This window comes from Chroicocephalus ridibundus, chromosome 1 (assembly GCF_963924245.1).
Source record: "Chroicocephalus ridibundus chromosome 1, bChrRid1.1, whole genome shotgun sequence".
Taxonomy (NCBI): domain Eukaryota; kingdom Metazoa; phylum Chordata; class Aves; order Charadriiformes; family Laridae; genus Chroicocephalus; species Chroicocephalus ridibundus.
The window spans coordinates 48,436,279-48,463,402 of NC_086284.1; the positions used below are offsets into that span (position 1 = coordinate 48,436,279).

Consider the following 27,124-nt stretch of genomic DNA (forward strand, 5'->3'; position numbering starts at 1 on the left):
GCTCTGTCCTCTGGCAGCAAGGTTGTGCAGGATTTTACATCTTCTTCCTTGAGGTGGCAAAAACTTGAATTTTTTAACTTTTTTTTTTTTAATGTGTGTTTCTAAAATGATGCCTTGAGCAGGTGGATTCATGTAGCACCTGTGACCGAAAGCTATGTAATGAAGTCCAGACCTGTTTTTACTTTGAATGTTCCCTTCCAAAAAATATGTTTCTGTTATTTTTCTTATGTGGTTTCTGGAAGTTCTTCAAAGAAAACACTGCAGTAGCTGTAGCAATCCTCTCTGCTGGTACCTGCCTCACTCCTACATAACTCTGTCATTGGAGGTGCCCAGGGAGCCCTTTGTCCTTCAGAGCTTAGAATCATAGAATAGTTTGGGTTGGAAGTGACCTTTAAAGGTCATCTAGTCCAACCTCCACTGCAATGAGCAGGGACATCTTCAACTAGATCAGGTTGCTCAGAGCCCCGTCCAACCTGAGCTTGAATGTTTCCAGGGATGGGATATCTACCACCTCCCTGGACAACCTGTTCCAGCTTGTAGGCCAGTTATTTTTATCAGGTCAAGACAACCCTCCAGAAGCGGAAACCAAAATTTTATTTATTTTGGTGTTGTCTGAAACAGTCACATAATCTCTGCGGAGATGCAGAAAGTGCCAACGGTGTGTAGGCATCCTCAGCACCACCACCTCAAGCATCTCCCATCTCTCTGCAGGCATCTCCAGTGGTTCCAGGGCAGCAGCCCACTAGAGGAGCAAAGTTGGACCACCAAGAGCTTCTCTAAACTATGTGATATAAATAACTCTGCAGAAAGAGCAGTCGGTTCCTTCTTTCCTGCCCCCCAGCAAGTGATGAGAATTAACAGGCCATAAAGAGAATTTTATTTTGGGAACAGAATTCATTAGAGTGCATGAATCGGATGCAACCAGTACCTTAGCCTTTAAATTCTAATAAATCGTAGTTGCTTATACAACTTTAGCCATAACATTAGGGTTATAGAGTCTGGTGTTTGGGTTATATATGATAGTGTAAGTGCCACTTAAATTGTGTGTCTTCAGAGTTGGTAATTATCCTGATGTGAGCAATTATAGTTACCTGAGGGGGGCAGTACTGGTGTCTGTCCCCCCACCATGGGTATACTGTTTTTCTTTTTTGTTGTTTTAATAATATCAGGTTGTAGTAGGCATTATAGGTTTGAATTTCTGATTTGACACTTGGAGCATACATCCTAAAATAAACTCATGTTTGTGTAGACATTTTTTGCCTCTAAGTTATCGTGTGTTTTGAGCAGTTGCTGAGAAGTACCTCATTTCCAAAACAACACCAAAACTCCCCCTGAAACTCACTTTGTTCTGTCTTATGCCCTAAATCCTGCAGATGCTTACATGCTTAACTAAGAATTTTCTCTTGGTTTGGTATTCAGATGATGAGACTGAGTAATAAGCTCTTTCATGTGGAAATTGCATATGTGGCTGGAAGGAGCTCAGAGGTCACGCAGTTCATGATTACTCTCTTGTAAGACCGGATATTCTTATACCTAGACCATTTCTGGCATATATATATATTTTTTAACCTTTTAAAAACTGGCAAGCTGGTCTATGATATGAGAAATGTATTTTCTGCAAATGAAACCAATTAGTACAACTTTTGCTGGGATAAACTTGAAAAAGAAGTGTTTCCTCTCTGTCTCATCTCTTATTTGTAATAACTAGTCCTCATACTATTAAGCCTCTTTTCTCCTTTGTCTTGAAGTGCGATAGCACGTACCAAACTAAGAGTAAGACAACTATGGCAACAATACAAACTGGTAAATAACCACTTAAGGCGGTAAAAGGGTGCATAAAAGGGTGTGGAGGTCTCTGACTACAAACTGAGGTCAAGTCTGTTGTAAAAAACAGAACAAAAAAACCAAACGACAAAACCCAACCAAACCAATAAAGTTAACATTGTTTTGAGATGTACAGGAATATCCTATTTTTGTGTGCGGTTGCCCTGTTTTAAGAATAAGATTTTGTAATTAAGCTTGCTGAATTCTTCTCTTGCTGAACTTTAGACCAGTGCTCCAATTTAGGAGTAGAATGGTGAATTCTCATCTCCCCCCATAACGCTCATGCAATGTCTCAGTTTGGGTTTATAAATAATATGGTTGTAGTCTGTCACCTAATTCTGTTAAAGAACACACTAGAGAGTCCTGGAAGTTGATATAACTTCTCTTGGGTCCAGTTTAGTACCTCATCCCAGTCTGATGTTGCACCTTAGAAGCCTGCTCTTTACATGTTGACCTTCTTCCGACCGTCACGTAATGGCCTTTTAATCTCCTTATCTGGACTGTATTTCCACAGTCTGTCTGCCTTTATGTAAAATAGCAAGGCTTTTTGCCAATTCCGCAACTGAAGCCCACCTATAGCCCACTTATTGCTTTTCTTATGTATCAGACCAGTTGCTTTGCCAAAGCAGGAAAAAGAAGTATTATTTATATGTGACTTTCTCAAGCCAAAGCGTCGTCTCCCTTCCAAGCAGCTATGGCTTGGTGGTGGTGGCAAGTCGGCAATATTTAACACCCTTCTGGAAGCTAAAGTTGGGGAGATTAGCCTAGGTGTTTTTCTAACTGTTATTCTGGTTTCTTCTCATATCGTCACACCTCTAAAGGGGATTTTTCTTTTTAATTTTTCAGTCAATGAGACCTTTCCATCCCTTTAACTCAAAGATAATTGCTAATGGCTTAAAGCATGCTCTAGAGCACAGAAGAACTTAATTAGGCAAATTCTTCCAAGCTTTGCCATCTTCAAGACTTTTCTTCTACTCTCAGTGGTTGTTTTCCCAGTCCCATGCTTCTCTGAAGAATCTGCCAGCTCTTTAACTGAACGTTGTAGCCATCTTGTCATTAAGTGTTTATTCACCTTCATCATACCTGATCTGTTCTTTCTTCTTCTTCTCGCATGGCCGTAGAATTTCTTCTACACTTTGTCTTTAGTTATTTTTTTCTCCTTTACTTACCTGACTTTTTATTATGCTCGTCGTGTTCATTTTTTTCACTTCTGCTTATGCTAAATGGGTTCTTGAAGAGTTCCTGTTTAATCGTACTGCTGTTTGGTTTAGACTATTCTGTTTCTCACCAGTTTTTTGATAGAAGACAAAATTAAACTAGGCATAGTACTTTATTGATTTGATTGAACACCTACCAGATTCTGTAATAGCCTTTAAAACAATAAATAAAGTTTTGAGCCTGATTGCAAGGTAGTGTTGGGTAGTCTATATACAGACAGCAGAACTGAGGCTTCCTCCTTATATCGTGCAAAACTGCTGTCTTTATTAATAACATTTTTGAGTGGGAAACTGAGCTGTCTTGACACGCCTTATTTAAAGTAGTCCCATATTTGAAAGTATCAATTATAATGTCAAAACCTACAGGACACTCGTGGTATTTTGTATAACCCATTGTTTAGCATCCTTGCTGACAGTAATAACTAGGTATTCATTTCTGGAGTGTGTGTTTCTTCTGCAGTAACATTTTTGGGGGTTCTTTCTGTTTTAGTTACCAGCAGATGGTTGCAGGCGAAGGCAAAAGAAAACCTGTGAGGATGGCCCTTGGAACGGTGTGTGTATGTGTAAGCAAACAGGCTGTCACCTGGATATCTGTGCGATGCAATAGGGTGCCGTGCCGAGTTTTAATGTTTGTTTTGTAGTTACAGTTGAGGATCAGTTTAAGGTTCAGTGATTTATTCATATTAGGCTGTTACATTTCCTGCTTTTACTCCAATAAAGGTGTTATGGGAAATTTCCATATGTTTGTCCCAGCAGAAGCAAGATCTTCAATGATTAAAAAAACTAGATCACTTAACTACATGCATGAAGGTAAAAACAAAGTCATTACATGCAGAACAATAACAAAAATACATTAATTCTAGTATTGCTGGTAAAGAACGTGGTTGTTGGTGAAAACAAACTTCTTTTTTTAGAATGAAATATTGCCAAAGAACTGAACAAGACAGTTTCCTACTTGTAAAAGAGGTAGGCTCTTGGCATAAGGGTGAACTTGCTGATTTGAGATTAGGGTCTCTTTCCTAGTTAAACATGAGGATAAAAAGAGCATTTGGTGCCAAAACACTCATTGTGCACTGTGCCGCTCTCTTTCTGTTCCTTAGTCAAAAATGTTATCTGACTGGGAGATACAGTCTTAGATTCATGCTGTTTATAAATATTTGATCAAATACGGTATCATCTCCCAAGCCATGGGAAATCAGCAAGTCTAGTGGAAATAATGCAAGCTGCAGATGCAATTTTATTTTGAAGTGTATCAGGCGTTACGGTGGGAAAGGAAGAGCAAATGTTCTTTGAGAATTTGTGATAAGTACAGCAAAGGTCCTTGCCTTAATCTTCAAGATCAAGGTCTGAGAGGAGACTTCTTATCCAGGAGGGAAAGAGAAGTTTATAAGTAGAGCATCATGATGGACACCCCCTTGTTTCTTCTTTTTTTCCCCTCTGAGCGTACCTATCACTTAAAAAGTGGTGGTTTGCTGCCTTCAAAATCTTGCTGACCAATGTAGTCATAATTCACTCAGATTTACTTAGAATATGATTTCTTTACTAACCAGTACTGTCAAATTTCAATATAGAGTCCTAGATTTGTACATAATTAAGAGAGCTTGCTAGTCTACTTTAGAATATTTTTTGTAGTAAAAGTGCAACTTAAACGGGCGGGGGGGGGGGGGAGTGCTGCTTAAAATTAGTTGTTTAAATAGTTCCAGGTCAGTGATAGTCCGTATATTGGCGGGCTCGGTGGTTTTGCTGGTGTCTGCCATAAAAAGCCTAAAACAATGTCTTCTCAGAGAAAGAAGGTGTTGGGACAGTTTGGCAGCATATGTAGAATCCAGATGCTAAAAGAAGAGGGTATGTGTATTTATGTGATAGTCACATATGCAGCTTGTAATGTTGGGCATTTTTATTTTTGTGCTTCATGGTGTCAAATAAAAGTGATTTTCCTATCACTTCTTTACCCTGGATAATTGCACATATGCAAAATGCTAATTCAGCTGAAGGCAGTGTTTTAAAGAAAATTACTGTCAAAATAAATTCCACTTTGTAACAGCAGAGGTCAGAATATGTCAGGAGATATGTGAAATCAATTCTGCCGTGACAGGCAGATTCTGCGTCAATCACACCTGGTATCAATGCAGGCGCTCAAACTGAGGCGCCACTCTTGGAGAACACTGGATGGCATAAGGTACACGAGTTTTTAATGGCATATTCATGGTTAGGTACCTTAGTTGAAAAGGTGTTGTATAGATTTAACACTTCGGATTTAATACAAGTTAGACTCGTGTCCAGTTTTTTGGGATACGCGTTTCCCTATCTTATTGTATATCACAAACAAAGAGATACTTAAGCAAGCAAGCATTAAAAAAAAAATCGGTGTATGGGGGCAGGAGGAAGTGGTGGGTGGTATTTCTCCTTTCTGTAATGATTTCTGATGCAAGAGAACTGTTTGTGAAAAGATGCATTGCTCTCCCGATCTGTGGTTTGGTTTTTTGGTTTTTTTTTTTTTTTTACCACTTAATTACAGAGAAGGCTGGAACTCCTCTACTCTAAATATGAAAGTACTGGTATCCTCCCTCCCCACCCTGCCAACGTGCTGACATACCTGGTGCAGGTCACTGTCAGACCGAGGATGCTGGGCGAGGTGGCCAACTCGTTTAGCTCAATGGGATAATTCCTTTGTTAGTCTGTAAAGGTTGCGCAAATAGTGTTTGAATGCTTCAAGCTGAAGTTACATCCAACTTTTTGTTCTAACAGAAAATATTTAGGAGGATGCGAGTCTAATGAAACGCATGATTTTATGATGCCCGCAAACAAAATTAAATCTTGCATCGGAAATAACATCGATGGTACAAAGTACCATTCCTTTCTCTCTGGAATTTTAAATTAAAAAAAAAAAAACCCAAAGACATCATTCCACTTTGATAAAGCGGTGACCTAATGTTAAAGGCACTTCCCAGTTTTGGTGTTGTTTTTTTTTTTTTTTTTTTGTTTGGTTGTTTTTTTCTGTATGGCAGGAAAAGTCTCTTCAGCTGCTCTACTGAGCTGTAAATAAAATGGTCAAAACTTTCCTGTAGGAATGGTAATCATGTACCAGATCAAGCAGCCGAAATTGGCATAACTTCATGCAATATGTATGGAGGAAAATGTTTAAACTGGGGGTAGTCTATGCTTTGTCTCAGTTGCTAGGCAAAACTTCAGACATTCCTGAAGTCTGCATGCCCTGGGAGGCGGTTGGTTAGAGAAACCATTGTGGCTTGAACCTGAAATGCTTGAGGCATCTTGCCTACGGTGGAAGGAAATATCAGTCTTCCAGGACACAGATATTCTCCCTTGAAGAGAAACCATATGAGTTACTGATAATATTACTCCATTTAATGCGAGGTTATTCTTAAGGACAAAAGAAAGTTAAGCTAGAGATGAAAAATGCCCAAAGTACATGCATCTGTTTATAATCCAAAAAGTGCATCTTTTCTGTGGTTACAAGGTACAAGTGTAATCCTACTAAATGAATGGATCAGAGTAGTCTTCCAAGGGTGTTTTTTATAGCTCTGGATAGAACATTTTCTGGTACAATTTGTTTGCTTGCATCTCAGTCCTTTTCTTGTGGGCATTTTGCGTGGCTCTTTTAATCAGTGTGGCTGTATCATTAGGAGAGGTTATGTGAATGTATCTGAACCGGCCCCCTACAATTTGGAACCTCTCACGGGACTTAAGGTCAGCGTCTCCCTTTGAGAAAGGACGTGTCAGCCATATGCAGATAAATTATGTAATATATTGTCGTCTTTTTTTTTTTTTTCCAGAGGAAAATACATGAATGTTTTCAGCAACATGGAATTTTTTAATGGTATAAAAAGAACTGGGTGTTGAGGATTCACATTTTAAATGCTTACTGGGTTGAATATGGAAACTGTGGGGTAAATTTCTGCCTCTCCCCTTGGAAGGTATGGAATTGTTTACTAAGAGTCACGAACACTTCTCCAAGGATGTCATAATAAATATAAGCAAATTATAATTGTCTTCTGTAATAAGGGGGAGATTGGCTGCTTTCGCCTAGTAATTAAACCCTACCTCTGGGCAGTGTACATAGCAACTCTGTGTAGCTGCTATGACAGTCAGTCTTATCTTGGGCTCCTCTAAACACACCCAGGGGAGGAGGCAAGCACTCTGTCGAACCAGTTTGGCTCCTTAAACAATCAAATAAATAAAGCTGCATTTGCAGAGGCGCAATAAAATGGCTGGAGGAAGTGTCACGCCGGAGGTGGTTGAGTAATGCTTGGGTTGTATCGATGCTCAGCCTGGGTCAGAAATGGAGTGGTGAGTGACGATGTCGAAGAAGAAAGATAGTAAGGGGGAAGTGTTGGAAGAGTTTGGAAGACCAGCAATTGTGACTTGCGGCTTCCTTTCTGGACCACAATCTCTCCGTTATGTTCTTACCTTAATTCTCTGAAGTGCAGCAGTTATTCCTGCGCAGGGCCACCTATGACTTTGACAGCTGCTAATACTTCTTGTATCTGTGGCTTTGCAAACCAAGCAGAACAGTTCCATGGAGAATAAGAGTTTGATAGTGCTGTATTTGGATTAATAAATACTCAAATGAGTAGACCAAAACGTTCATATAGGAAAGACAGATGACAGGGCAGTGTGGTACATTAAGAAGGACCCTTTTCATGTCATCTTTAGTCTTTAAGTGGAGTGAAGTCTTGATTTTGAGGTCAAAGGTAGCCTGATCCCTGATTTCTGTTAGCAATATTTTATTTTTGTAAAGGCAAATACATCTCAAACAGCGAAGGAGTTACATCTTGGGCGGGGAGGGGGGGGAATATATAGTTATGAAAAATGTGTGAGTAGCGTAGGCCACTGTTCAGGATGAAACCACGTCTGCTGTGAGTTGACGGAAAGGTCTTGAAGGAGGCGTAGCTGGAATAGGATCCCCTGAAAAGCTGAAAGCTGTGTGATCAAGCACAAGAGTAGGTTTGTTTTGGAGTTCTCCAAGTACATAGACACTTCAGTAACTTGCTACGTGTTCATCAAATATTCCTTTATATTTAAATCCTTTAAAAGGGCAGCACTCATATTTTAGAACTCCTCAAAAACCGAATCAGAGACAAGAGTTTGTCAGCAAAACTTACTGAGCATAAACTTCCTTATTCCTTTGCCCAGACTGATATTCTGCCTCCTCTGGTTGTGCTCCTGTCATCTTTGCAGATGCACGCCGTCCTTTTGCGGCTCCCTTGGACTTCAATTTCCTCCGTAGCCATCCTTCCTCCTCTGACTGCAATTATTTAATTTCTTTGCCAGAGGCAGTTTCTTTCATCTCCTGCCAAGGAGAGGGACTACATGTAAGCACAAAGCCTCTGGTCATATGCTGTACCTGGCGTCTCTCATTAGATGGTGCTGCGCGGCAGTGGCAATGTCCTCTGCCGGCCAGCGCTGTGATACACGAGCTCATGACCTGTGATGCAGTATCTGTCTATGAGCCTTGGGAAATGGAGCCTTCAGAAGCCTCACTCGCAGCTTAGTAACTTGGTGCCCGCACAGGGTGCTTCAAATATCCCAATATAATTTTTTGTACGTGTTTATATTCCTTTAAACTTCAGACTTTAAAAATTCCTAAAAAACCCGAATTACCATTTTGCTTGACGCTGCAGTTCTATATAGCTTCTCCTACTGCTTGCTCACTCTCATTTCTTAGAACTTAAATGTAGTTGAGAAAAAACAAACCCAACTAATAAACACAGCAGTATTCAAGACCTTTACAGTGTTGCTTTTATTTTGATTCGAACGGATCATATCAGTGGAGTTCTCTTATGCTAATCCTTCCCCCTGAATTATTCCAGCTTCAGAAAACAGCATAATATTTCTACAGCTGAAGCTCTAATGCTTAACCAGCATTAATTTCAGTGGCTTCCACCCGATAGTTTATTTCTACATAACTGTTGCTAGATAACAATGAAATTTCTAAAAGCTGCTGTTTAAGCGCTGCAATTAATGCCAAGCACCATAGTTTACGGGAAGTGGGGTCGTGGCTATTTTTTCCAGACTCCATACGTGATGCTAATTGCCTTTACGGTGTCTTTTTGACCCTGTTAAATGTTCGTTTCCGCACAATTTCTTTGCTCGCTGTCCATCTGCTGCCGTGTTAATGAGATAAGTAAACCTGGTGAAATGGGTTGGAAACCTGTGTGTGCAGAAGGAGACGGAAGAGGGGAGGGACGGTGGGGACGGGAGGGAAGACCTGGCAAGAGATGGCTCTTGGTTCCCCAAACCCTATGTGCGCGCATGTGGGGGTGGGGGCGGGGGGGTTGGTGAATGTTTTTGGCTGGAGCTGGCTCAAACCACGTCTCAGTATGTACGCCGCTCAAAGTGCTGCTTCCAGTAAAAGGCTGAAAAATTTGCAAAGATTGACAAATCTCCAGTAATAACAAGAAACTACTTCCATGCATGAATAACCTCGCTCAACACGCAAAAGCAATTGTATCTAAAGCATTTCCTTCTTCTGTGCGCATTCTTTTTCTCTGATGCCTTTCTCCTCTTTCTGCCGAAGGTAGTTTCAGGACCTTGCGGTTAGATCCCTGGTTTTACTCATGGCACCGGCAACTTGCCTTCTGGAGAACCACGGGTATTTAAAATATATGAAGAAATCAAAGTATTAGATACACCCAGGAACCAAAGCAGTTGATTTGTAACAGATAACTGCCATCTAGGGCAGAAGTGTGCTCTGGTTTTGGCCATTTCATTTGGTATCTCTGTATTGCTCGGCCACTTACCTAAATAATCCCAGCAGGGACCTGCTTGCAAATAGCAGGAGAGTTGTAGTATATTCTTCTTAATTAGCGTAAGCAAAGGTCTTTCCTATAAAAACAAATGCTAATGAAACGACAACCAGTATTGAAACTTGCAGCGTATACTCTCTGACCTGGAATTACAATAGTAGTAAAACTGAGCCATAAACTTAGGAAATACAAACGCCACAATGCTCTTTATAGCTTGCATTTATCGTTTGTTCTAAATGAACAAGAACAAAATATTTAAAGTTACAGTGAAGTGGAGACATTATGTAAGATACTAAATATAAAATAATAGATTAAAATGTTAGACAAATGTGATTTTTAGTACCTCTACAGCAAAAAAAGTTCGAGTTTGTATTTGCTTTAATCCTTTCTTTACATTTGCCCTAGACAAATGTGATTTTAGTATCACTAACATTTTTATCTGTTAATATTTCAGGTAATGCCTCTATCTTAATTGAAGCTTGTAAAAACAAATATTTATTTTTTTTTTTTCTTGGTTCATCTGAAACTGAAGTGCTGCAGTTGTCATAAACTTTGTTTTCCTCCTTTAGTATAAGCAATGGTGTAAACGGATTTTGCATAGAGGTTTTCGGGGTGAGGTTTTTTATTATTATTATTATTGCCCGAACTTGAAGTTCTTTGTGAGGGCACGTGGCTGGCCGTCCCATCGGTCACGTACCGCCTGGCTGTCAGGGCACTGAATCACTGGATCTTTGGGTATGTTAAGCCTCTCAAGAATCTGCACAAAGTCCAAACGTTATCCCCCTCTCATCTCCGGTGTGCTGTGGCTCCAGCCCTGTGGTGCCCTTCCCCAGTGCTCGCAAATCCTGGCTCAATTGCCGTGGTCGTTTTGGGGGTATTGGGAGACAGTGAGATGTGTGAGGGACTTAGAGGGGAATGTGGTTTGGGGTTTTTTGTTGTTGTTGTTGTTGTTTTTTTACATTTTTAATACTAATTAAAGCACAAAATCATCTGGGTGACTGCAGGACGCTTTCTAAATGTAAACCCTTCATATGGGCATGAAGTAGAGAATGGGAAAGGAGGCTCCGTTGCCATTTCAGGATGGCAGGAAGATGATGGACGACTTCTGTGACTGGACTGCTCATTCAGCCCTACAAAACCTTCTGTCAGTGCTGTGTTTAAGTCTTCTCGCAAGTCCTCTTTTCTAAGCCGTGTTGTTGCTGATGTACTTCTAGTCTTTTTATTTCAGCAACCTAAGGGAGATGCTGAGAACAGACTGACTTTCTGTCCAGGGCAAGCTTTTTCTGTGCCCCAGGTGGATGCTATGTGGGAGTCCATGTGAGACACAGCTATGCATAGATTTGTTTATCTCTTGTTCCCTTATTCCCCTGATTGGGAAGGCATTAACAACTTGAAGTCAGGTAACAACGAAGACATTTCCGAAAAAAGTTTAAGAAATGGCATACGGAGTGACTGGCTTTCACAATGGGCAAGTTCAAAAGTTGGCTAGCATGAGAGCGCATGTGTGGTGAAACAGGATCATTAAAAGATATCTAATCAGTGAAATTGGAGTCTCTGCTCACCACTTCTTCTGTTAGTCAATCACTTTTCTAGAAATCATTCCTTCATATTCCTCATTCCCTGGGTATGTTTAATTTAAAAAAAAAAAAACAAAACAAACAAACAAAAAAACAAACAAAAAAAAAAACCAAAAACATTTCCCCCCCCCTCCCCGTGGCAGAAAGAAACACCTAGCTCTGGTACACCACCATTATACTGTGAATTACTTGAAAAAGACAACTTTCAATCAACGAGTTTTTTGCATGTTTCAGGAACTCACTGGTTGGTTTCTGGTTGTTTTGGGGGTGAACTGTATGTCTGGACGTTTGTTTCCTCATGACGATTTTGTCCTTTTCTCTGCTTAATTAAGAACACTTAACAGTTAAGGTGCCCACTGCCACCCTTCTTTTACCCCCAGTCACTGAATTAGTATGGAGCTCATCTGGCAAACCTTAAAATAATCATGCTACTCTCATATTATTTTGGGAAGGTGTATAAATACTCACTTTTATTTAACTGAAGTTAGTTACAAATACACGTGAGAAAGTAAATACTTGATTAAAGTTAAAATCAGCATGCCTCAATTAGGGTGTCAGCTTTAGAACTCTTGCTCATTTAAATTGTTTATGGAATTAGTTGTTTCCAAATGAATCAGATGTACCTATATCATTACAATAAAATGTCAATGATTTGTTTTTTTCAGAGGTTCCTAGTCATTCAAACTTTACTTTGCATTCGCAAGTTTTACATCCTACTGGAACATCTACCTCCATCTAATTTATGCTGCCCATCTCTGCATATACAGTGAGACCATTTTTATCACACAAACTAAGTTGTTTTTCCTAGTTTGACACCTGTCAGTACAGTCATCTGTATAAACAACAGTAGGCTTACTTATCTTGCTGTTTTGCAGGATTGCGGGGAGGGGGACGGGGAAGCTTGACTGAATTGATTGATCCCTAATGTTTATCCTTGCTCTTTCTGCAGTATTGTTCCCTGAAGTCAAGGGCTTCCCTTAAATATTGGAAGAAAAACTTCACTTCCATCCTTCAGATTGTATTTTTCTATGCAATTTGACAGAAGAGCTGAAAAAACAGAGTGTAAGCGGCTGATGAGTGGAGATTTATACTTCTCGCACCTTCCACAGCAGTAATCATGTGCCTCCTTGCGTGCCCCTTATTCATTGTTTTTCTTCATCTTTTGTAAAAATGTAGTTGTATGTTATTTCAGGAGTCTTGGCATGTCTGTCCAGAAGGCATACCACAATAAGACCCCATCATTATGCTGATGATAGAAAATAACAGTAAGACTTTTTCAATAATCAGTCATTTCCTTTTATAAATGCCTGTTCTGGTTTGTTATCAAAGGCAGTTTTGGCTGAAGATTGAAAAATTTCCACATCCTCTGAAATTAAACGATGCCCAGGGATTTGGGGTATGGGGTTAAACAGGAGACTACAGCTTTGCATTGAGCAACAGAGCAGGAATTATTCCAGCTGAAGAGCAGAAGCCTTACGGATACAAAGGGAGACATTCACATCGACCAGCATAAGTGATCAATGGCAAAAATATTCATCTCGTGGTAGATATTCATTCTTGGTAGATATTTTTCTTCTTATTTCTAGCCACCCCAGCTCTTTTGCTTAGTGGAGTCATGCCTGTCATGGATTTTAGCAATGAATTTTGAGGACTTGAAATGAGGACCTCCCTTCTGTAGAAATCCAGGCCCTGCTTTTGACTCCTGTGCAGGTGTTAGGCTGGGCAGTGTCAGAAGTTCATTGCTGGGCAGCTGACCGGGAAAGCCTCTGTAGGTACCAGCTACTCGAGCACTTGTTGACCTCTCGGGAGTTTGTTGGACCATGAATTAAATTGTAATCAGTAGGGAAGACAGCAGCACGGTTCCCTCTATGACTTTGGCTGTTGTAGACCTGGCATCCCTCCTGCTGCCAGAGGTGAAACGCCAGCAGTGTTCTCCCATGGGTGGAAGATGTGAATGCCTGTTCTTTCTCTACATCTTCCCAGGGCGCAAAATTCAGGGAGATAGATCATGCTTGCTTAAAAAATTAGCTGTTTTTTTCTACTGCTTGACCTTGAGAAAACTAGTTACTGCTGTGGTCGGGCTGTTTGCTGCAACACCAAAGGCTTTCTACCCAAATGGCTCATTTTGCCACTTCTGTGTTCAAGATTGCGTGCAGCAACCCTCTGAATATGGTTCCTACCATCGCATAGAACAGAATCATAGAATGTGTTGGGTTGGAAGGGACCTTTAAAGGCCATCTAGTCCAACCCCCCTGCAGTAAGCAGGGACATCTTCAACTAGATCAGGTTGCTCAGAGCCTCATCAAGCCTGGCCTTGAATGTCTCCAGGGATGGGGCCTCCACCACCTCTCTGGGCAACCTGTTCCAGTGTCTCACCACCCTCATTGTAAAGAAATTCTTCCTAATGTCTAATCTAAGCCTACCCTGCTCTAGTTTAAAACCATTGCCCCTCGTCCTGTCACTACATACCCTTGCAAACAGCCCCTCCCCAGACTTTTTGTAGGCCCCCTTCAGGTACTGGAGGGCTGCTGTAAGGTCTCCCTGGAGCCTTCTCTTCTCCAGGCTGAACAACCCCAACTCTCTCAGACTGTCCTCACAGGAGAGGTGCTCCAGCCCTCGGACCATCTTCTTGGCCCCCCTCTGGACCCACTCCAACAGGTCTATGTCCTTCTTGTGCTGAGGGCTCCAGAGCTGGACACTGTACTCCGGGTGGGGTCTCACGAGAGCAGAGTAAAGGGGCAGAATCACCTCTCTGGATCTGCTGGCCACACTTCTTTTGATGCAGCCCAGGATGCGATTGGCTTTCTGGGCTGCAAGCACACATTGTTGGCTCATGTCCAGCTTTTCATCCATGAGTACCCCCAAGTCCTCTTCAGCAGGGCTGGTCTCTATCACATCATCCCCCAGCCTGTATTGATAATGAGCATTGTCCTGACCCAAGTGCAGGACCTTGCACTTGGCCTTGTTGAACTTCATAAGGTTTGCTCGGGCCTACCTCTCTAGTTCCTCCAGGTTCTTCTCCCCTGTCATGTACCCTTTGAGAAGGATTTGGATAAATCAGTTGACTACTGGAGTAAATTGTGGCAATGTTAGGGCTTTTTTTGTTTGTGGGTTTTGGTTTTTTTTGTGGTTTTTGGTTTGGTTTGGTTTTTTTTTTTTTTTTTTTATATTCAGAGAGAAAGAACCAGTGGGGAGGAGAAAACTGGACAGGAAGTCTGCAAAGGCCAAACACCACAAGCTCCTCACTTCAGAGCATAATGGCAGCATTTTTGTTGACAGCTACCATATATGCCGTTCAAGAGGGGCTCGTATCCTGCATGGCATTTAAAAGGGACTACAAATAGCTGTGAAGGGGGAGGCAGCACCTCTTGCAGGACTTTAGGTGTTGCATCTAAAGTGTCCCACAGAGCAGCTACTCATGGTCACAGTCCAGAAGAACCAAGAGTTCCTACTGAAACACAAGAGAGGAAAAGGTACCTACTGCTTTTGACAGATCCTACAAGGTAAAATTTGTCTGGCTGAGCTACAGCATGTTAGTGACAACTGTACATAAAATGCAGTGGGCTTGAAATAACGTATAAAACATGTCATGAATCTACTTCTAGGCCCTGCCAAACGGTACAGATGCCAGAGCATTGGGAGTTGCTTGAATGCTTGCTTGTTGGCTTGGGTGTAGCCTATATATCTCCCTGTGCGTCTTGCAGTAACAGTGCCGTTCTGGAATGATATATTGGATGAGGGTGGTTAGAGCCAAACAAGGGCTGTGAACGGAGCTGTGTAATGCTGGGATTATGTAAGGATGGAGCCATTTGCCGTGTCATCTGATCCAGATGTGACCAGAGGTAATCTGCCGAGGCACGCCGTGTCACAGAAACCGGCAGGCGTAGACGAAATTCTGCAGTGGGGATCATACTGCAGCATCAGATTTGTATCATTGTCCCAGTTCCCAACAGCACGTGAGCACTCAGTCCTCTCTGCAGCATGATAAACTTGTCTTTTCTTGCCGCAGGGGACCTGAAGTTCATAAATCAGTGTAGTGTCCTTGAGGTCACCGTCTGATTAATTGCTTGTCCCATGAGATCCTTGCATGAGCCTGTATTTAGGCTGTTGCTGTCATGCATGGTTCAGTATTTCTTGAATATTCCATCCTTAACCTACGACCCTACATCAGGGAGCTGCGCGCTTCATGCTGGTGCAGTTAGAATTTCTCTCAAATTGGTGCATGGGGTCCTTGCATGGTTTGAGATGGTGCAGTCCGTATGGGGAGGTGGAGAGGAGCTCTGAATGAGATGGAGAGAGCGCGGCTGGCCAGCGTGAACTGTGGAGCCGGCTGGATGGTGAGTACCTGGCTCCTCTGCAGCAAGGCATCGTTTAGGTGACAGGCTGGTTAGGACGCAGTGCCGCCTCCTTGTTTCTGAGCAGCTAACGCTTTTGTGACGGAGAATGGGTTAGCTAGCGTGCCTGTATTTGTGGTGTCAGTCTTGCATTGGATGGGGAAGAGTCTAGCTTTGGTGTTTCCACCACTGCAAAGTTAAATTGAGAAACCTGCCTCTTCTGAATTGCACGTGGTGGTATGTATGGGAAGCCAACCCATTTGAAAACGTCTGCCGTCCTGTGGTGGAACTGCCTTTCTGCTGAAGCCATTCAAACCCGTGTAAACCATGGAAGCAACATGACATGAACTCCCTTAGTATTTTTTACTAACACTGAAAAATCTTTCAATTTTGAATAGCTTTTAAGGCAAAGAATGCCTATTATGATCAGCTATATTTGGCTTCTAGTAGAACAAGCCAAAGAAATGTACTCAATGTTAATTTTGGTACTGAGGCGTATAATCAGTGTATTCTTCTGTGCTGGGTGCTTTTTGTTCAGTCCATCGTGATTTTGATGTCATGCCATCTTCAGAACGGTTGACGTCTGGTTATTTCTTCTTGATTTGCCTCCTCCTACAGGAATCACAGCAAACCTGAAATTAAACTAGCCCTCTGTGCGTGTGTGTGTGTAAGCATTTTTTTAAATGTCTAAATTTAAGTAAAGACCTTGATTTGCATACTGTTTGAAGTAAATTGCTTGGACCTGGCAATTGCAAGTTACCAAAGTATTTGGGGACGCTGACTTACAAAAATAAAATCAAACTGTTTTACAGCAGCAATTAAATGTGATTTTATGATATAGCCTTTAATTATGTCATTGCTCTTTCTATCAAAAAGGCAGAGAACGAAGCAGAATAGATTCATCTGAATGAAGGAGAGAAAAGAGACATAATTTGAAAAGAGATGTTGTTCAAACATGGATAAAAAACACTTTTGCAAGATATTGCCTTTATTATTTGGTAGCTCACATGGCCTAAGTGGTTGAAAAATTGTCCAAAATCAATTATGTCTATTACATAAGAGTACCACACCCAGTATAACCAGTTTTAATGAATAAACAGTGACTCACAAATCGTAGACATTGTTTGAAGATGTAATATCTCAGGTTGGGATTCATTTTGTCTTACTCAAGTTCTTAAAAGTCAGAGAACTCTGAGCCAGTCCATGGCTTTCCTTTTCTTTCTTTTTTTTTTTTTTTAAAAAAAGTATCATTTTAAAAAATGATACTTGGTTCCTATGTAGGCTATGGTAGTTACAGCTGTGCTTGATGCCTTGCAGTGAGTATAAGCCAGATGAAATTCTGTGCTGAGAAAAGTCCTCCATCTCTGTACAGAAGCTGGGTTTAAAATGGAGTACTTATTTTTGTGACATCAACAAATTCAAGGTGTTGTGCAACCTGGAAACGTTTCGGTTTCAAGCCACCAGTGTTAAATTGTTCCTTGAGAATACCTCTTAATTACTTAATTATTAGTTATCCTTTAAAAGTCAATATTAATGAAACCTAACTTGGCAGTATCGACGCTTTTATTGTAATGTCAACAAACCACGTAGTCGTCAAAATCTGAGGGTCACAAGATCGGTCTGGCAGCTCCATCCTGTTTATCAAATCAGTGATTGCCGCAGTGGATGCACAAATAACTTAGTCAAAATGCTTCCAGTGTAATGCCCTCTAATGTAATTTTAAGAGGTCTGCAAGTCTAATAGTAGCATTTACAAGCTTGTACTCAAGTTGGACTCTCTTCTTGTTCAAGGGTGGCTTCTAGTTACCTGAGGTCATGTGCCTGAAGACTTTGTGGCAGTCAGAAATGTTCCACACTCCATTTTGGAGACTGAGGTGGTGTTGTTTTTTCTTTTGTGGAAAAGACCACAAGACGCACCATGAAAACATGATTATGCACTGCAGCATGGCACTCTTGCGTTCTGTGTCTTCAGTGGCACGTGCTGCTTGACTTCTGGAGAATAATATTTGAGGAGTGATCTCCTTAGCTACATGCTGCAGTTCTAGTTTTTTGGTTTTATTTTTTTTTTTTTAAGGAATTTCAGTGTGAATGTTGTTTGTGGATATATAAGACACTGCAGTTTTGGGATGGGCCCAACTCTAGGTGAAGGAACCATCTCACCATCTATTGCATGCATGACTTACCAGTGAACTGTCTATATAAAACCAAACATTAGGACTGTGTAGTCCTGTAGATGTCAGCGGCAACTCCAGAATGAGAATAACTTTTGGACTCTAAGAATTTGTTGGAGTTTGAAACAAAACCGTAAAGCCAGACCCCTATGCTACAGCCCCTATTGCAGTACAGTTCTGCTGTATAACATGCAAACTTCAAGTTTCTAGCTTGCAGAATGAAGGGCTTAATTTATAACCCATATTTCCCATTACCTAGGGAACACAAATGTTTATATTTAAACATTTGCTAGTTTCCTCAAAATTATTATCTCTAAATATAACAGCTTTCTATAGAAATTTGGAAGCAAAAGGCCTATTTTATTAGAGATAAGGGTAATTTTCAGATGCTGTGTTTTGAAATGATTCTTGAAAACGATATGACTAAGATGCAACATCTACTCTTCTTTAAGAACAGACTGTTAAAGGAATATTGTATAAAATGAAGTTCTCCCAGGGGAATCACTGTCATCTTTTGTTGTTAAAAATTTTGGGGTTGATTCCCTTCCCGAACCCCACCTACCTGAACCTGCATGTTGAAATTTTTCTGATGTCAAGTTGGTTTGTCATAATTCTTTCTCGCTCCTTATTTGTTAAATCCTAGGGCAAAAAACCTAAACCCTAAAGAAGATTTTTGTAACATCTAAATTTGTTCTGAAGAGGGAGATAGAAGTTACAGCTTTTTAATTAAAAAATAACTTATATAAAAACTACTTGCTTAAATTCTAGCATTTCTGGTGTTACTATAATTCCTTTTGCAATTTAGGAAAAAAATAATAGGGTGATAATGTAACAGGTCCTTAAAGAGCCGCATCCTCTCCTTTGCTCTTTTACCAAGCACAGCTCATTTGTTTCGCTACTAATTTCCTTAATTACTGTGGTAACCAGTAGCTTTAGTCTGGATGCACGCAGGTTCCACAGCACATTTAATTGTGTGCCTGAAGTCCTGTGAAGTATCGGGGATGGTCAGGATCCCCAAAGGGAGGTTCATAATTACCTGGTGACCTCTAAGCTCAAACACGGTGACCTCTAAGCTCAAACAAATACCCTTCCTAGTCTTCGATTCCTATACCCAACTGGGAGAAAACTCTCTTTTGTACTATTTTAGGAATGTTGACTCCTTTTCTGACTTATGTGTGGGTTACTAATCTGGGTGTTTAGAAGAAATCTGCAAAATGTAGTCCCTTCAAGGGATGGGGGCAGAGAAGGGATCTAGTAAGAAGAATCCAAGTGAGTTTAGACTTGAGCAGGGTCTCGTTGATGGTCTCGTTCAAGATGGAGAGAGTTTATGCCGGGAGCAAATCTCTTCTCTCTCTCTTTTTTTTTTTTTTTGGTGGAAAACAACTGCTGAAAACCTGTAGGCAATGCTTTTGGCATTGGGTATCTTAAATCTTTTATAAGACATTGTTCTTGTTCACTGCTTTTCACTCTGAATATGAAAAGTAGTCCCATTAGTATAGTCCTGCGGCTTGCCAAGTAATGGGAATCGATGTGCACGTGGTAATACAGACTTGCCAGAGTGGTTCTTTAGTCACACTGCCTTAGGTGCAAGTGGCAGGAAAAAAAACAACCCCATTAAAATACTTTGTGCCAGATATCATGAGTATACACGCTGTAATATGAAGTGGGAGATAAAAGACTTTTTCTCTCTTTTGCACTTCTGCTTGAAATTTACTTTATTCTTTTCAATGTGGCTGGTATTGCTTTAGAAAATAAGAAGTATCCCCACAGAATTTAGCTGAAGATTGTTTTACACTAGAGGAAACTACTTAAAGATGTTGGATCTGACTTCTTTTGAGGCATGAAGAACTAGTTTTCAAATGCTTCTTTTGAAATTAATATAAGAAAATAATACTATGAACTAAGTGTTGAATCAAAAAGTTTTTGCTGGTTTACTGTTTTTTTTCTTTTTTTTTTTTTTTTTTGTACTATTTAGATACTCTTGCTAGTCCTGATTTTCTGTGCGTGTCCAACTAACTCTGAATTCTTATTTTTACAGACAGTTACTGGGAAAAGCTTTGGAACCAAAGACTTTCGAGCAGCTCTAGAAAATGGAGTCCTGTTGTGCGAGTGAGTATTGACTAATCTACGTAGGAATCCTTCAGGTTAACATCAGTTGGCCTCTTTCCTTGCTGGACTCTGATTTTTTTTTTTTTTTTTTTAATTTTTTTTTTGAAGTACCAAACGTATTTTGTAATAAATACATATTATTTATTTATTTATTTTTAATACCTGTTGTTTGCCGTGGGAAGGAAGAACAGCTTTCAGACATCCTCTTTCTAGATCTAAATGTTCCGTGTGTTGTCCCACACACTTTTTCATGTGTTATTGACAGGGTCGTGCTGATCCTCTGACCAGTTGATTGATTATAATGCTCCTGGTATCACTGGGCTTTCTCTTCAGTTTGCGCAAGGTGGTGTGGCCATGGCTTGGATCAAAGCACTCGGTTACCCCTATACCCACTGCTGTTGTTTGGGTTTGGGTTTTTGTCCTCCATCCCTACCGCCTTGTAAGAAATTATCATAAACTGTGTGTGCTGCTGGTTCTCTAAATCCTGAAAGCTACCTGTTCCTACCAGAGAACTTTACACTCAGGAAGTTTTCTTTTAAAAAGTACCTTTCAGAAGTGAACTTTATAAAACTGTAAATTAAAGATAACAGGCAGGCATTTGATTTCATGTGCTATTACTTGCAAATACTGTTCATGTTGTTACATCCAAGTATCTCAATAATGTAGAATCTATTGGATGTCACTTGGCATGCTTTATAAAAACATACTTTAAAAAAAAAAACAAAACCAACCCCAAACACAAAAAAACAACAAACAAAACCCAAACACTTTAGGATGATAAAAGTAAGTGGATTGCGTCTCAGCATAATGTAGAAATATGTTGTTATGTATGTGCCCGTGCAGTGCAGGTTTCAGTACTTTCCAGGCTGACTTAGTTATTGCCTTCAACAACAAACTCTGACCTCAGCTGTTTTTGGAGTGCTTGCTCTAAAAGGCTTCCTTGTGCTTATATATTATAGGCTTGGTAATAATGAGACTTGTCTGGTTTCGTTGCTAGACTGAGTCAGAGGTGTAAAATGTCCACTCGTCAGGTCTCTTCTACATATCTGTAATTGGTTTTGTACTTACTGGAACAGGTTTCCAGGACTGGAAGTGGTGCTAATCCCTTAGTATTTTAAGGAACGGCAGGTGTAAATGTCATTAGAATGCCAGTGCAAGAGAAATCTCATTAGAGAACTACCTGGGACGCTTAAAAAACTATCTCAAATCTCAAAGCCACTCTTAGTTCAGCCAAGCTAACTTTCAGAAAATATTTATAAAGGTTCAGTTCTCTGGCTTTTTTTTTTTTTTAACTATATATCAAAAATAACAAAAGCAAATGCAAAAAGGGAACGTTCCTGCATTTTCCCTTCTGTGACTATTACTGCGTTTTCTCTCCTTGCCTTTGTTTTTCTCTTTGGGTCCTTTGCCCATCCAGTCTATCTTGCTAGTTGCTTCTGCGGTTATCTTTGTGATATGGGGGAGTTGATTCATTTTGCGTGGTGTTGTAGAGATGTATTTTCATTTCTTATGTAATCAAATGTTAACTAGACAAATGTGGTAATCAAAATAGTTTATACTTTTAATAAGGTATTTTTTTCAGGTATGTATTTAGTGGGAAGCGTGTATTGTATTCAGCTGTAACTTTTAAATAATGCCTTTAAGAATTGGCAATGAACTAATACATTCTAATCCTCTGATATCTTCATTGTTGAGGCTTATTTGGCAAAAGAATATGAGTCTCCATCTGCCAAATGCAAATCAGTTAAATTTATCTGTAATTAATAGCCATATGCAAGAAAAAACATCCTCTAATTTCTTCAGCTGAGCAGCTTGCCTTAGGAGGCATGCAACTTTCTTTAAAGCAAAAGAAGCCTCATTATGTTGCACTAAATCATGTAGCTGTCCTCCTGTGTCATAATTTTAAATTTGACATACCTGAATACAATTTACATAGAAATCCTGTGGAAACAGGAAAAAAAGCAAGATGGGAAAGGTTTTCAAATCTCCAGTTTTCACCAAAGTCAATAGAGTGAAAGATCTTAAATAACTGAGACAAACTAGACATGACGTTACTCATTTTCTTAGTTCACCTGTGATATGGCTAATTTAGCGTCCACAGATATATTACCTCTGGAGACGGTATATTTGACTTAAATTATAGCAGTTTTGAACGCAAACTTTTCTCTTGAATTCCACCTCAACAGATCACTTTTTTTTTGTTGTTTTTGGAAAAGTCATCAAATGTGTTTTGTTTACCAAATAACTTAATGCAGTTGAAAAATCACAGGACCTGCAGCCATTATTCCTTCTTCTGCAGGCACTTAGAAATCTATCCTCTATTCCAGTGTGTATAGGTAAACTCTGTTATTTGTGTTTATTTTCCAAATACATTTGCTGCTTGAGCAAAAAATGCCTTTTCCCACATAGAGCTTTAAACTCTAGGTCCCGACTCTGCATCGGCGTGGGTAGATCACAAAACCTTGCTGATGCTTTGTGTGGGGTAAAGGGTCTGCCCAGACAAGCGGCAACAAGAAGAGGGAGCAAGTCCAAAATCCTCAAAGGTATACAGGCAGATGAAGTCTGCAGGGTGTCCTGAGGTCCCCGTTTTCTGTTGATCCTGTGGTCTAGCATGTAATTTGGTGAACCACAGTATTTCCCTACCTCCATGACTGAAAACCTGGGTATAAAGGTGCCTCATCCTCACTGCAGGACAAGGTATGCGTTCGGGCTTGTGTATTCAACAGTGTTGCATTAGTCTGTCCTATCTTCCCAGTTTAATTATGAATTTTATGTCAAGTGAGAGTGATATGAGGCACAGTCTCTTCTGCTGAGACTGAAAATGACTTGTGCATGTCAATTATATGTGCCAAAAATGGTTGTTGCAGGCATCATGCTGGGCTTGACAGCATTATGAAAGTTGAGTTGGTTTCCTACACTTAGAGCAATATCAGTGCTTTCACACTGGACTCTGAAAATTAATATTCAGATATATTTTTGACATCTTCTGCATCATAACTTTTATGTGAGGAAAATCTTTTAATGGGAAATTTGCCTCTAATTCTACTACATGAGTGGTGATGTTAAACACAGATCTTCTGCCTACGCCAATGCAGTCATTTTCTTTTCTTCTTTCTCACTTTACAGTTCTTGGAAATCTCGTGTGTGTGTGACTTGTCCCTTTTTTGCTTCTGCAATCTGTTGTTGCTTGTCACTTCTTGGAAAACTGATTTAAAAAATAAATTAGGGGGCGTTTGTAGGTGCAAATTTACTTGGTTCAAGTGGTATAAGGTAGGACTATATGCAAAATACTTCTTAATAAGTATTGATGCTCATGCCTAAATAAACTTGATGATGTAACAGAAAAATCATATGACTTCTTTCTAGTTTGATTAACAAGATCAAACCTGGTATCGTTAAGAAGATCAATCGTCTGTCAACTCCAATAGCTGGCTTGGTAAGTAATGACATCAAATCTAATATCTTGGGATGTGACACCAAGTTATATTTGTTTTTTAATGAGCACTCTCTTGCCTACTGTTCTTCCATGGTCTTGCTACCAAAACCTACTAAGTTCTCAAAATTTTAGCTCCATTTCCATTTTTGTTTAAAATTTTACCATTTATACATTGAATTTGACCGCAAAGGTTACGTGTTCTGTGATTTGGATCTGTAACTTTAATCAGCTTGTCACTGCATGAATCGCTATCGTTCCCAGATGTATCAAGCACTGATTGCTCCTGTCCACAAACATATATAGCATTTTCTGTCTTTATGTAAAGGCCACCATACTACTTTATATTTTCAAGCCACTTCACATGTCCCTTTATTAGGGAATGGCCAGACGAGGAAGCGTTCTCTGTAACTGGAGTATTTTTAGAATCTGCTTCTCCCCACCCACAGCAAAGCTTAGGTTGCATTAAAATAACTCTGATGATGCAAAGATCTCTCTTCAGGCTTCAGTTGAGGGATTTGCCAATGTTTTGGCTGTAAATCACGTTGTTGGGGGGGTGAGGGGGGAGATACCATGTAATCGTTTTCACAGGAAATTTAAAAGATTTCCTCTATGCTCTTTGGCAAATTTGCAGGCCAGAGAGCATAGGATAAATTTTGTAGCCATTTAGCATCAGAAACTCTTTTGTGTGTAAATGAATTAAAATAATGTTTTCTTCACCATTTTCTCTTTTTCCCCCTACAAAAACCTTGTTGGCTCTTCGTGTCTCTAGGGTATCTAGGCCATTTAGTCCTGTCACAAGAATTATTGGTCTCATCTTACAAGACCCAAGGTGAACAGGGACCATATGCTTGATTCCTGTAATAAACAGAAAATCCCACTTTATGGTAAACATGCAATCTCAACATTAGGGAAAGTTACCTGATTTCTTAATAGGAGTAGAATGCAAAACATCTCTAGATACTTTTATTTATGTGTTTTAATGGGATGAGCCAACAAAACATCTGCTTTTGCTGGTCAACCGTGTATCTCGTTAGAGAAGAAGTGTAGTTAACTTGGCTGGAGGTCATAAGATTGGATTAAGTTGCCATATATTATTGTACAAGCTGAGAACGTGCATTTCCACATCAAACGAATGTAGAAAGTATTAGTCGCCTTTGTCCCAGAAAAGCTCAGGGTATTAGGCTTGCGAATAATGAGTGCTGCACATTCTTTTCCCGTGAGCCATCCAAAAAAGAATCCAAATGAAAACAAAATCATTCTGGGGAGGACAGCACAGTTATTCTATCAGCAGTTTGATTGCCTAAGTGGCCCCTGAAGTAGCCATTTGATCCAAACCATAAAACCATAGGCTAGATTTCATTTTTGTGGTGACTTAAGAGTTGTCTTGAATCACATAACTGTGAGAACTCTTGTTTTTATATGCTTTTTCTCGTTTGTTACCAGACGAAAAAATATGGAGTATTCATTAGGTGCGTAGTTTATATCTTACTTGTAGTGTATTATTGTTCCTTCAAGTTGTTTCTCGTTCATACAAGCCTTAAAAAATAGGAAAGGGGAGAAAAGGTGAATGATTCTCCTAAACCAAGATCATCCAGTGGTATTGTTGTTAAAATACCACTTGAGGATAGTAATTGAGAGAGCTGATGTTTTGTGCTAACCCGTGGAAAAGATTTTAACATAAATACTTCAGTAGGGAAGATCATGATTGAGGGCCATAATGGGAGGATTTCAGAAGATGGTGCTTACGATGGCAATAGTGGGAGTGGAGATGTGTTTTCCGAGACTTGAGAGGAATGCTCAGTTATACCAGCTTTGAAGAGCCCAGCTTTCATCCCAGCACGGAAAGCTCAAACCAAAAATGATGGGTTTCTTGCATTTACAGAAAAGCAAGCATTGATATCTGACAGGCTTGGGATACTGTGGCTGATGAACCATAGGATTCAGGGATGGAAACAGCTTGTTAAGGAATTAGCCGGTAGGCTTGCTTGCCATGTTCTGGAAATATTTTCATTGCTTGGAAGTTGCTTCTCTCACAAATCTGCTTCTAGATAGTGTTTTGTGTGGTTTCATAGATATAATTCTATGGCTCTCACTTCTGGTGTTCTCAGTGTCTTTCAGTCTTGCATTAATTGCTCCCCACCAAGCCTTTATGAGATTTAGAAATGACTGAAAGGGGGATTTTTTTTTTTTTTTTTTAAAAACCAGATGGAAATTTTAACTTCAAGAGATGGCTTTTTTTTTTTTTCTTAAAGGGTAAACAGATGCCGGAACTTCAATTTGGGTGTCATAAATCCTGTAATCTGAACATCTTTTGATCACGTTCTTCCTACAGCTTCTTCGTGGCCCTGTAGACTCGTGTCCTCAAGTCCATTCCCAAAGCATTTTATGTATTCATCATTGGGCAACTAGCATCCATTTCTCTCCTGGCTTTTCTGATTAAAAGGAAACAAAGAACCTGTTTTCTTGACAGTTTTGTGGAGTCTGATTATCAGCAGGAAACAAATGCTTTAAAAGACATCTTGTTTCTTTTTTTTTTTTTTTTTTTTTTCTTCCTCCTTTGTTTTCTTCCCCTCCAGGAATTTCTTCAGGTTTGGTTTTGTTCCCTAGGGAGTTAATATATTTGACTTCCATATAAGTGTGTTTTTTAAGTATTGTGTTCACTTCAAATACTTGGCAGGTTTTTTCAGCAATACAGAAATACAGTGTTCAACAGGCATCTTCGGTTTAATCTCCAGAAGGGTTTCATTATAGCGTTTCTTTGACTTCATGGTTATTTTGAAAACAATTTTTTTGATTTAAATAGGAAGCGAAAGCCTATATGAATAACGAAACATTCTGTTTTATATGGAATATTGTGTGCATACTCTTTTGTATTGAGTTAGGGTGAGGTGCTTTTTGTTTGGTTGGTTTTTTTTAAGTGAAGGAAATGCATTATTAATTTGTTATGTCACATTTACTTTTATGACGTCTCAGTTATCATAAAATCTAATAGGAGCTTTATTTTAGCAGTATTGCCTAAATTCTAAGCACATTTCGGACAACTGAATATAAGCCTTAGCTTTCACCTTTAGTTCGATTATACTGCTCTCTAGCAATACTTTTTTTTTTTTTTTTGGATGTGGATCGCAGTGGTTCAGGTATAATCATGGTGGAACGGATAAATAAATACATGTGTCTTGATGATTAAATATTGAAATGAAACTCTGCATTCAGTTAACAGAAAAAAATGTTGAATGGTTAACAGGCAAGCATAAAAAAATTTATTAAACTTACCCCCAGTTTGGCATGGTGCAGGAAGGCTGGGCTGCAGCTTGCGTGGGAAGGTTTATTAAAACTTTTTGGGAAAGGAGAGTTGGACTCGGCCATAACTTGATCTCCCTCAAGAAGCTTGCTGCTCTGTTTCTCTTCTGAGGCATGTGCCTTCCACAGTTTGGGTGAGACCTAGCCATCACCTTAGCTGTGTTTATCTATTCATTTCTGTTCCAGTTTGGAAAACTGAACTGCTTCATGGGGGGTAAGGCGAGTACCGGAGCTCTTGCAGGGAAGTGGTGGCCAAAGACAGGTGACCGAAGAAATGTCCATGCAGCTCTTGAGGTGGTTTCCTGAGCAATGAGGCGTGCCATCTGCAGGGTGCAAAGGACTAACTCCAGCAGTAGTCACAGAAAGATGCCTCTTGCAGCAGGTTGATTT

General features: G+C 39.9%; 1 protein-coding gene across 11 annotated transcripts in view; it reads left to right on the forward strand.

Moving 5' to 3' along the window:
• The window catches only part of LMO7 (LIM domain 7), a 139,354-nt gene that overhangs the window by 16,931 nt on the left and 95,299 nt on the right, over nt 1-27,124 (forward strand). For all 11 annotated transcript variants that reach the window (XM_063335704.1, XM_063335694.1, XM_063335795.1 and 8 more), the window contains exons 2-3: nt 19,928-19,998; nt 23,365-23,434. In XM_063335704.1, the coding sequence (XP_063191774.1) occupies nt 19,928-19,998; nt 23,365-23,434 (141 nt within the window). The remainder of the gene's footprint in view (nt 1-19,927; nt 19,999-23,364; nt 23,435-27,124) is intronic.